At 43.2% G+C, this 12603-nt stretch overlaps 1 protein-coding gene across 3 annotated transcripts in view; it reads right to left on the bottom strand.

Moving 5' to 3' along the window:
* WASF2 (WASP family member 2) overlaps nucleotides 1–12603 on the bottom strand; it is a 506607-nt gene that overhangs the window by 199686 nt on the left and 294318 nt on the right. For all 3 annotated transcript variants that reach the window (XM_086956878.1, XM_086956880.1, XM_086956879.1), the window contains one exon: nucleotides 6716–6850. In XM_086956878.1, coding sequence (XP_086813004.1) covers nucleotides 6716–6850 — 135 coding nt within the window. The remainder of the gene's footprint in view (nucleotides 1–6715; nucleotides 6851–12603) is intronic.

Here is a 12603-nt window from a genome sequence, read left to right as displayed (position 1 = left end):
TTTTAAGAGTCTTAAACATTTTAAGAGACCTACTACAATCAGATACAAATTTATTTTATGTGGGTGGAAGTACCTCATGTGGTGGATATAATCTTAAATCCTAAAAACTGTTTTGATTACCAGTATTATGAGAAGTTGTTTTTGATTTAATGCTTTATTATAGGCAGCTACTGCGGATAAATGTACTCTTAATAAAGCATAAGAAAATGTGCAATCCAGTAGCTATACTAAGTATTGTTACATAACCCTTTCGTCGCTCAGATTGTTTGTAAAGATTCATTTTTAAAACTAGTTAAGAAACAGGGTCCATTTCATTGCACAGCTATTCCTAGTTGAGGGTTTCATTACCTCTCTTATAACATCCATACAATTCGGAAATTATAGAAGTTTAGATTCTAGTAACTTAGGAGCCATGCTGCTAAATTCAGTTGTTTTAGACATGGGTGGTAAATCTCTCCCACTCCCAAATCTAGAAGAACCGTAGCTTACTGGAAATGTTGTTATACAACACAAATATTAGGTGTGAAAACATGGTCTATTTTGTCTTGCTGTGTAACTAAAATTATATTCATGTTGGAGCTTTAATATCAATAGTTACTAACATCTTTCAGTGGTATCAGGGGAAACATGCAGAAATTCCAAACCAGCTTATCAAATGCGCATTCCTCTAGATATGGTGGATGCTTGGGTCCGAATGCAAAGTTTTGAATTTTTTTGCTTCTTTTATTGCAAAAAATATCAGTGGGTGGTTGTAACCCACCTTTGAAATATGTAGGTTGATATGGTCTGCTTTAGAACCCATGTGTGTGTTTTGTCTAGTTCTGTATTGTAGTAATCTGCTTGTATATTTGGACTTCCTGGAACAGCGTGGGCTGCAAGATTGGCCAAAGCCACATTTTTGTAATGTGCTAGATTCGATAATGGGTAGTACAAAGTTCTGACTTGTTTGCTTATATAAAAAAAAATGTGTTAGTGTTGTGTCGCATAATTTGTACCACAATTATGAATTAGTCTCCAAATACTTTTAAGACAGATATACAGTCACTAGTTCTAAGTAATTCACACGATTCACTTCTTTCTGGGACCATTACACTCTGTCACTCTAGTTTTTGAGAAAGGCTCCCAAACCTGTGACCCGTCTGTTTGGACTGTAATGAGTGAATCACAAACTACTTTTCGTTGACACACGGTTTAGATTGCACAACTTTTTCTCTTTTCTTAACTTGTTTCTAACAACCACTAGATCTTCACAATCCCCTCTGGCTGGACACCACTGACTGTTCATGTATTTCTGTTGTGGTTGTATGTGTAAATTTAGCATTTGGAATAAAATGGATTCAGGATGCAATCATTCATAACAAAGTCACCATTGTTCTCACTGTCAGGCAATGGCATCTGGAACAGGATAATATGACTTTGGAGGGGCATGGTCTTTTTGTGCTAATGTTATTTTCATATTGAGCTCTGGTCTCAAGAATGTTTTCATCTAGTCTGGAGTAGACGCCGACTTCTTTAAATTGACAGTAAATCTAGTTGCTCTATTAAGTCCAAAAACATTTTAATACAGTCTTGACATTGTTTGAGGCTTGTCGCCTTCATCAACGAATAGTCTAGATAAGGGTGTACGTGAATGGCTTTGCGTGGTAGATAAGCTGCTACAAAGCCATACATTTTGTCAACACGCTTGGTGCTGATTTTATTCCGAACAGCAGTATGTTGCATTGGTAATCACCTCGGAGCACTGGAAACTTTAGACACTTCATGTGTGTTGGATGCACAGGTATGTGGAAGTGCAAATCTTTAAGTTTGAAAGTTGCAAGAAAGTCGTCTTTTAAAAAGACTTTTTCAAAGTAGTCATTTGAAAAATTGTGAGCCTTTACAATCTTGTTTAGGCTTATTTAGTCTAGTATTGGTCTTGAAGCCACAACAGGGGATCATAAAATACACTTCTATTGTCTCTTATGCCAGTAGTTTCTTCACTTCTTCTTGTAGCTGAAGAGGGATATAATCTTTTTTGTAGGTTTATTTCTTTGGTCTTACATTTGGAAGAGACGTTATGAATGCTATAGAATGCTAATGCTTTATCAAATCCAAAACCCATTTGCCTGTTGTTATGGCCTGCCATTTATTTAAGATGGCCCTTTATTCTGCCCACTAAATATGTTTTGTTATGAGGTTGGAGTAACCACGTCATTTAGTTGACTTTGTATGATACATTGATGCCACTGTCCTGTTGATTGGAAAGTTGGCTGCTGAGATGTGTGTGTTACAAACAGTGTTTTATTTGTCCTCTACTATTAGCAGGCAAACCTCATCTGACGCCACCTCTTGCCTAAATGGCCATGCTGCTCTAGCCATCTTACTGGGTTTCATTATTCCTATAGTGGCATTAACAAAAGAACCAAATAGATTTTATCCTGACAAAGGTATATCAGGCACATTTGATGGAACCTTTTGATTCAAACCTGAAATATTGACTTGTACTGTTCTGAGCAGACAAATGTCTACTCAGAGTCTTTGCTGAGTCCAAGGAAGATTTTAGACAGGGGTTGCCTATAATTTTATTTTATTCTACTACTACCTTAACTCTAATTTTATATTCTTCAGGTAGATGCTGGGAGTAGCTCCTCTATTTCCTCCCATTGTTGGCATATCCGGTAAGAAGAGCATTAGAATTGGCAACACTTCGCTGTGTTGGTGCTGCACTCACTAAAATTCTCCTAACGGTCTCTAGCCTTTTGAAATCTTTATGAAGAGGCAGCCCTAATGAGAAGTTATTTTATCTTCTTTTTGCTGTGTTTACTAGTAATAAGTCCGTTTGTATGGGACCTTTAATTTATATGGGGAATCGTCAAGGCAGTTTACACTTTATCTCTATTTGAGATGTTACTGCTTTAGCGACTATTGGTTTCATTAACACCTCCTTACTCTGTTGTAATATGCTTGGAAGCATACGTAGAAATCGTTTTTTGTTTGATTAGGGCTGTGGGTTTCGAGTAGGGAACATGAATCCTCTTGTTCCTCCTCCAATTGTACTCCATATGCTTATGCCCTCCTTTTATTACATCATGATAAACCCCTGTATGGATATAATCGTACCTCCTCCAAGGGTGGATCTATCTTCGCATCCTCCGCATTTAGGGCATCATCCTCTTAGAACGGAGGCTCATCGTCTACATTACCTTGCATGTCTATTTCCCATTCCCCTGAGCACTTACCTGCAATCCCTGAGCACAACCTTGCGGTTGGACACTTCCTTGTGACCCCTGGCTAAGACACCAAGGAAACATCCAGGAGCATAAGGTAAAGATGGCTGTTAAGCGATGTTCACGATCTAATCGGGCAACGGCTTTGTCCCTCAACTTCTGAGGATCAAATCAGAGGCTGCTTGGAGGATAAGAGAGGGTAAAATTGGATACTCCCACATTTGGGCCCCTTCTGACTCAACATCCTTTAATTTGCTGCGGATTGGCTAACGATGGGGCAGGGGTGGGAACATTACCTTCCTTCATGAGAGGAAAAGCCAAAGATAAAGCCTTACTTGCAGGCAACAACACCAGGAGGACTCTGCAGTGCAACAGCCATGTGCTGCAGTTGTTCTTTCCCCAAGAGGCAGGATACCTGAAGCAGACGAGGTCTGCTTCTAGGAGAATCCTCCATAGCCTGTGGCTGAAAGATGAGATCCTCAAGTATGCGGGCCCAAGGACTGGGTCAATGGGTGGCAACAGCATGCGAAGCAGGAGGTATGTTTCTGTGCCAGTGGAAGGCTCCTCTGGCAGCTAACCGAGATCACTGCTGTGGTTATCTACTGTGAACTGCCATCTCCAGAGCAAAAACTTCGGATTGCTCTTTAAAGGGCCAACTGGGCGCACTTGGAACCACGGCGTACAGAATAATATGACCTGCACTACACCTTCTATGGCAATAGTTCTCAAAGCCAAAGTGCATGTAATTCCAGCTCCTGCCAGCTTTTAAAGTAAAAAAAACACAAAGGCAAACATATATAGCTTAGTATTACTGCAGCAGCTTTTTTTGTGTAACATAGTCTTATATTGCAGGTTTTGGGCCTTAGTTTGAGTTTGATGGACAGGACACACAGCAAAAGCATTGCAGATATACCACCAGCCATATTACAAATGGCACTGGATATAATGCGCTTATGTGATAAGAGTATCCAGTACACCAAGTTCCAATATTGCCTTGTGGTTTTTTTTATACGGAGACATGTTCTTTTGTTCCGATATATTAAAACATATCCTCCTCTCTGACATATGTGGTCCTCAATACCAGTATGTCTAGAAAACGTTGGTGTAGGGGATGGCACAGAGAGCCTGAAACTCACCAACACCACAAGCTGATATTATAGCAGTAATGAATGAAGTATTGAGAGTCAGGAGAGGTAGAGGACAGCTGTGCATTGGCTCAAAGGGAATGCTCATGAGGAAAGTGAGAACCAAATTAAGATCCCACTGTGGCATCACAAAGGGTTTGGGGCAGACACATGAATCAAAGCTATTAGATACCACATCACAATAGGTGATTTAAAGGACAGCTGCTCCGGCATACTTAAAGCCAAGGGGGCACACAAATAACCTTTAATAATGCCCCTTGAAAGTCCTTTCTGGGCCAGAGATGAAAAAAACAACAACATATCCGACAGTTTGGCGTATAAAGGGTCCGTGTGTGGATCCACACCACAAATTTGTCCAAGCACCTGGCTTAGACAGGAAGGATGACATCCAGAACTTCAGAAGGGATATCAAAAGCAGTCAACTGTTGCTGGTCAGTCTACATGATTGGAGGTGTAGATTGGGCAGGCCAGGGTGCAGAACCCAAGAGTGATCCTTCTGAAGAGGTAGCCTGATCGAAGGAAAGATGCTCATGCGTTGAATAACACACTCTCCTGGCAGAATCTTAAGTCATTAAGATGGCATGAGCACAGTCACTCCTGATCATCAGAACTTGAGGAAGAGCCTTGTAGGCGCACATAAATTCTGTGCGTTACTCTAGCCGGAAGGCATCCCCCAAGAGACAGCCTTCTTCAGAACTCCAGTGGGCAAAATGTTGGACACTGTGCTTCTGACTCTGGCAAACAAACCAAGCTGGGGATCATCGAATTAATGGAAGATGTCCTATGCCAACTAAGGCTGTCACAATTTGTGGTCAGCCAGGTGTCAAAGATGGAGTTCATCTATCCTGACATTCAAAGCTGGCACTAGGTGGTTCACAACCAGGGAAATGCCCGGACACTTCAGCCAGCTCCAGGAACAAAGAGCCTCTTGGCACAGAATCAAGGACCCCACCCCAACCTGCATGTGAAGTACCACATGGCGGTGGTGTTGTCCATGAGAATCTTTATGAACCACTCCTTGATGGATGGTCGGAAGCATTTAGCGCTAGGCAAATCGCCTGCAACTCCAACAGAATGATGTGGATCTTTGATCTCCACCTCTCCCAGATGACCTCCCCAGCCCAGGAGCAACACATTTGTCAGCACCAAAAACTCTGGGTGGAACAGGGCGATGGTTCTACCGCTAGTCCAACTGAGGTCTATCAGCCACAACTGCAGATCTTTTACAGACTCCTCCAAAACCTGGATGGAATAAGACAGGTTCCCTTGGTTCCCGGCCCACTGAGACTTAAGGCTGCACTGCAGAGCCTGCACATGCCACCTGGTAATCAACAAACAGGATGTAGGAGGCCAAGAAGTAGCAGGCCCGCTCACTGAGAACCAGGGCTGAGGCTGAAACATGAAGATCTTTCCAGAATGTTGTGAACTCTTTGTGCTTCAATGAAAGGGAGCATCTGCGTAGAAGTGTCACTTCAGCAAGTTGATAGTAATCCTCAAATATGTCAGAAGGTTTGCCATTATCTGGAGGTGGTCTACAACTGAATGTGGCCAGTCAACCTTCAAGAGCTAATAGTCGAGGTAGGGGACAACTGAAATCCCAAACTCCAAAGATGTGCTCCGACCACTGCCATCTCTTTCAGGACACAGGAGAGAATGGCAAATTGAAAATGCTCCTGTCTACTTTGAGCCACAAGAATCTTTGGGATGGACACATGAAAGTAGTCGTCCTGCAGTTCCAAAGTCACCATCCAGTCACCTGGATCCAGGGCAGACGGAACATGGGTCAACGTAAGCATCCTTGAATTGTCCAGCCACAGTAAGGTGTTCCAAAGGGTGGAGATCTCAAATAGGACAATGCCTCGGAGTCCTCCTTCAGCACAATGAAATAGAGGAAGTAACAGCCAGCCCCTCCTTGCAGATCAGAAAACCTCTTTGGCACCTTTAGCAATAGGATGCTGTACCGCTTGAAGAAAGATTGACAGGTGTTCCTCTGAAAGCTGCTCTGTAAAGTGCATCAGTTTGAATTCTGGCAAAAGCATCTCTGTCTTTTTCCAGTGTGCGCTACTAATGTGTTATAACTGTGGTTGGAACTCATGGAATTGGAGTTTTATAAGAAAAGTAAGTTATTGAGGGCAATAAATCTGGCAAGCCTGCATGCAACAATGGTAGCAACAGAGATGAGCGATTTACTGACACCAGCCCTCTGCTCCTAAACAGAGTGATTGCTGCTCTTAGTATGTGTGTGTTCTGTGGCTTCGACATGCAAATTGTATACCTGACATGGGCGTCGGAAAACAAACCACATGGGGATTGTGGAAATAGTGTACATTCAGGTAAAAGGCACTGCAGACCCTAAGATTTTACCTTCCTCCTCCTTCGGGTCCAGTTGTGTCACTTTAACTTGCAGCCGGTCCACCCTCTCACCCAATGTAGTGACCCGTAGAGCGAACCTGCTCGCCTCCGTGTACAGCTCACCAAAAATATCCTCAGCATATTTACCTGGGGAGCAGAAAGCAAGAGTTACAGACTGCACCAGGACTCAAAGAATAAGGTTCAGACAAAAAAGACTAGCCACAACAGGAAAAGGTGTAAAGGCTACTGTATGTGAGAGGAACATGGGAGAGAGCTGGTGTGCACAAGGAATCAGTCACTCAATCATAGATCAAGCGCTCCAAGTACTCCAGGAAAAATAGTTATGGATGGACTGAGCCTAGACAAATTATAAGCTCAGCCTGAAATCAGACAAAAAAACTTTACATGCACTCTCAGGACTTGCACAGAAGCAACAGTGGTTGTAGACTTATGTGAGGCTGATAAACTGCCTACGTCACTGCAAGATAAATATATGGGACCACAATTAGAGACAGAGGCATTAATAAAATTACAGAGTGATCCAAGACAAAAACACAAGAAGCACCACTTGATGGTGAATATGTATGAGCTGGTTTACTAGGGACATGGTCCAGAGTGGACTGGTGCACACAACAAGGCTATTCAGTTCTTCAAGGCTCAATTCAAATTTGTTTGTCTCAATTGCCATAAAATGTAAAATCTAAGTATTTTCTGGTTATAGCAGAGCACAACTTAATGGAAAAAACAATCTGCCTCAATAAGGGTAAGCTTTCTGGGCTCCCTTTCCTTTCTTGACACCAACGTAACAAACAATGAGCGAAGCCAGACAGAATGATGAACTGTCTCACATGAAAAGGTGACAGCACACTTGGAACAAAAAGGATGCCCAAATCCAAAGCACTAACTTATTGGTGCAAAATAGTAGTGTATGCAATTTGCTGATATGGTGTGCAGTACTGATGGGTATGAGAAAAACATGCTTGAGGGTCAAAGTCTCAGAGTGCAACAGAAACACATCCCAAATGGTGAATTGAATGAAGAGGGCTGATCAGGCAAATGAAAAAAGACCAAATGGTTGATAATGAAGCCTTAACTGTTCTCACAGCAAAGCCTTACAGGCCTTCAGGCAAAAAAAGGGACATCAGTTTGGCTTCAAGAGAATCAGCCTCACACCAGGTGTCACAATGAGACCAGAAGCTAAAGCAGGACTTTGTAGAAAGCAACGTTGTGCCAAAATCACATCCACCACTTAGTTGGTTCTGCTTAATCTCCATAGCTTGGGTGTTCAGGCGAACAAATCTGCCCTAGGGCTGGGAGCAGATTCTCCTGCAAGGGGAGCTGAAGTGGAGGGCAGATGCTCAGATCCATAAGGCCGGAGTACAAAAGCTGCTGAGCCTAGCCCGGGACTATCAAGATGGAGCTGAGCTCCCATGTGGGAATAAGCAGTAAAGGCGGGAACACATAAGTAAGGCTGGAGGACCCACTGAAGAAGGAAGGCTATTTCAAGCGTACCTGGAGGAGGGAACTCAAGAGCACAAAAGGCTGGACATTGAGCATTCTCGGTGCAGCGAACTGATCTACTACGGGGGCAAGCCATACTTCACAAAAATGCCCTAGGTCAGTTCTAGGAGTGGCCAGTAGTGGATGATAAGACAACTGCTGTTTCTTGTGCTCAGAAGCTCAGGGAACCCACCAGGTGACTGGCAGTTAGGGATATCCCAGGTGGGCCCAGCTATCACCACAGCGTCTCCAGACATAAGGCATGAGACCACACTCTGTCCTTTGTTATATTATCATATGGCAGTCCTGTGTTCCGTCGGGTCCTAGAGTGACATGCCCTAGATGAAAGGCAGATGACCTTCAGGGGCAGTTATATGGCTTGTACGGCAGCCAGCGCTGCCAATGTCTGAACAAAAACTGGAGGCATACGAGCCACAAAACGACTGAACAGGCTGTGAGGGCTGCCTCTGTCGGCAGGCAGGGCCCCTAGAGTACCCCCAGGAAGCAGGATATAGCCCACATCAACTTCATGCACCTCAGAACCAAATCCTTCTTTGCTCCAAACAGTCTGGTCCATCAAAGTGCAAATCCATCAATTACACCAGGGAATCCCAAAAAGACCTGGGAGAGTGCATCCAAGCACGGTATCCAACAATGACACTAGTGCCAATGGCATAGCCAACTGAGTAGTGTCTAGGCTGGCCCCAAGGCTGTATTTTGCCACATCCTGGGTGTCATGTACTGTTTGCACATATGAAGTCCTGAAAAAATGTCAAAGAATGGGCAAGATCTCTTGCGCCTTGTACCAAAGCGAGAGTGCGAGTGAGAGCATAGGCAAAGAGGCAAGTAGTATTAAATAAGAACTAAAGTAGATAAAAGAGTGACCTATTCAGCCGGAGCATCAATCTTCTTATGCTCTCTATTAGAAGACGCCAAGGAGGAAAGCATTACAGTCTACCTTGCCTGCCGAAAGCCTGAACACCACGACTCTCCATAGTTAAATGGTGCATTAGAAAAGATGGGTCTACAGGAGTAGGCCTGTGGTGCACAGCAATAGGACAGCTTGCAGTGGTGCTAAGCATGATTTACAAGCAGGGCCTTGTAAATGATAGTAATGGCCCAGTAGCTGATGACACAGGCTGTAAAATTTTGGTCAATAACTTCACCTTGGTTTCAAGCATTGGCAACTGTAAATCGAAGATCTCTGCTGCATTGCTAACTACCACTAGCAGAGGATGTACTCTCCACAGAAGGGAGACCCAATGATGAATCCAGCTCAGTTTCAAGCAAGGAGTCCAAACCACTAGCATTTTTGAGGCCTAGGTAGAGGGCAGCATTAGTGTAGTGAGGGTGACAAACTGTCTACCTCATCTCATTGTCATGGGCAACCTGTTCGATCCCTTGAAATTCGTCAGAGCAAAACTAATAAGGTCTTCAAAACTCCAACAGTACTGGTGTCAAGACAAGTGAACTCTTGTGGAATCATCCAAAGTTACAAGTTTTACTTTTGTTATCTTATAGAGCAACTTAGGTTGAGATCGGGCTCAAGTTGGTTCTGGATTAGACATCGGAATACAGACTGAGCCCAGAACTGATACTTGTGGAGCAGAGTGTGGTGCCAGTGGCAAGGCCCGTGGCAAAGGTGTCAATACAGCCTGGCATCAGCCAAAGGTCAGTCCAAAGCAGAACAGGTTCAGTTAGTTAGCGCTGGGGAATGACTCACCAGCAGAAGTCTAACCGGCGACTCCAACAGGTCTGCGGGACCTAAAGAAGCGTCAGAATGAATGGACCTGCAACCACCTGGACTCACTACAGCATTGCCCCCATAAAGGACTGTATCTGATCTGGAGTCGATGATGGCCTGGGAAACGAAGGGTACATGGGCTTCAATCTTAGAAACAATCTGGGGATGGAGGCGATGCCCATGCGCACTATAGTCCGGGGGAGGAGCCACCTATCTCGTGATACTTCGAAGACTCTTCCAGGACAACAATGTGCAATCATCCGGACCCAACACTAGGCGGCGATCTATGCACAGATATGAATTCAGCAGCCCACATGCCTCGAACTCAGGTCTCAGCCCGATGGTGCTGCTAGAGTAAAAGCTTTTGAGTTATGAATGCATGACTTCTCCCTGTAACAGGAATGGTGGGCGAAGTGGGGTAGAAAACAGAGTCTTGTTTGATCTTACACTTGAGTCTTTCAACTTCATTTTGAACTCTTTAAGTACTGATAAGAGGAATGGACCATAGACCTGAAAAGAGGCCGGTCCATATATGCTCAGCAACGTAAAGCTTGCTTTTGTGGCCCCCAATAGCCTTCAGATGCATCAAAGATTATTTGTTGCAGTGCTTTGAGTTGTGTTTGGAGCCAAAGCACCAACATGTAGACATAGTGAGGATCTGTGATCCACATCGGTTTCCTACAAGCGTGGCATGGTTTAAACCTTATACTTCTAGAGGAAGGCATCCCTCCACACTATCAAAAAAATGGTAAAAGTACCAAAAAAGTTAAGAGTGCACTCTGGATCCACATCAAAGGGTGTGCAAAAAAGAGAACCTAATGTTAGGGCACAGAGGTGACACCCATATGCAGCTCTGTGCCATCACTTCTGGAGATGGAACAGACACATGTAAAATTCAATACCACTACTCCACCATAAAGAAGCTTTTGTAGGAAATGTTTCAGGATCCAGCATTTTACAGAGCGTATAAAAAAGTAGACGCAGCCAGAAATATGTTCGACAGTGGAAATGTCTGGACCAAAGTTACATCACATACTGATATTTTTAACTAAAGTGTCTTGGTGCAAACAAGGTGGGAGTATTTTGTGATTGCCCATGCCAGGTGTCCCAGATAGCAAATGTTGCATACAAGGTGAAGGCTTCACAAACACAGATCATGTTTGTGCCACCCTGTCCTGTAATTAAGGAAGAAAGCAAACTCTTAAAACTGAAAATGAGCCAACACAACTTAGAGGACCACCCTCATAAACACCTTTGGTACAGAATGTAGGCTGAAAGATAAATGTATATAAAATTACTAAACTAGCAAATCTCAAAGGCGGAAAATGCTATTCTCTAGCTGGAACATGGAACTAGAAACTGCTGAAACCATGTAGGTAGTGCCATTGGAATGATGGAGTTTTCAGGCTAGTAGGCCAGTTCCCAGGACGCTCCAAAACCCAATTTCCATATGCACATAACAGCCACACCAAGGGCACGTTCTTCATAGTGAAGGGTTCTTCCACTGTCAGTGCATGGAAACTATTAGTACTAAAAGTAACTGAGCACTGTACAAGTCCAGTAACCACTAGAGTATCTAAATTGTGCTATATTGCTGCAGATTTTGGTTTAAAGCAGGTTTTCTGCTTTGGTTTGAGGCGCATTTCTATTTAGACAGATGCACAGTCATAAAAGCTCTGAAAACCCAGGAAAGATGGCATTCACCATGCTTTTGAGGAGCTGAAGAAATTGTGTTCAATGATTTTCCATTTGAGACTACATTTCGGCATTCCCATAAGACGGTCTGGAAATTGTTAGTCCATGACCTTACATCGCACATATCGGTTTAAATAAAATGTGAATAATCAAGCATGCCTATTCATACATATCAAGCAGCCAAGTCAGTCAACGTTGGTGAGGCAGCCGCTCCCCCACACAACTTCAGGAGGAAGACGTGGTGTAAAATTATTGAGATTAGACCTATTCTGTAGAAGGCACATGCCATTACAGAAGCAGAGTCTTTGTGTAAGAGAGAGTGCACTACTTGCACGCAAACGGTATCCAACCTAAAATAGATGAAGGATCTTTTTTTTCCTCAGCAGCAATTAAAAGCAGCAGATTGTACCTGCCTTGTAAATGTAAACTGATGTTAATGATCAAAGGTTCACATTTGGGTGCTTTGTGCTTAAAGGAACAGGGATGAGATATGAGAGGTTCTGAGCAAGGTTTGCTTCATTCACAGAAAAGCTGCTTGATCGAAGACAAATGTTACTTTTGAAGGGATTTGCATGGTCTGGGGAAATCCTGGGGAGACCGAGATGAAGGAAAGGCTTATGGTTCTATACTCTGGCAAAAGAGACTGTATTGCTTGGTAGGAGTCTCTCCTTTGTGGTCAATGTCTGCAATCTGTAGCACGACAAAGCTCTAGGTGTCATGCTAATTTGTTTGAGGTTCAGCTTGAGAATATATATATATTTTTATGTAGGAAATCCACTATGGATGCAAGAGCTGTTTTTTAAATCAGCAGGAGGCACTGAAGTAAAAGAAAGATAGTAACTTGCATTCAAAAATTATTAACACATACTTTGTGGCATCTGCATATTTGTATGAAAAAATAGTGGATCCTAATTGAAGATGTATTTGGAGAATATGGTTTAAAAATAACGATAAAACGAAG

This window comes from Lissotriton vulgaris, chromosome 2_1 (assembly GCF_964263255.1).
Source record: "Lissotriton vulgaris chromosome 2_1, aLisVul1.2, whole genome shotgun sequence".
NCBI classification, from domain to species: domain Eukaryota; kingdom Metazoa; phylum Chordata; class Amphibia; order Caudata; family Salamandridae; genus Lissotriton; species Lissotriton vulgaris.
The sequence above is the reverse complement of the archived record's forward strand: the minus strand, read 5'-3'. Positions and strand labels throughout refer to the sequence as shown.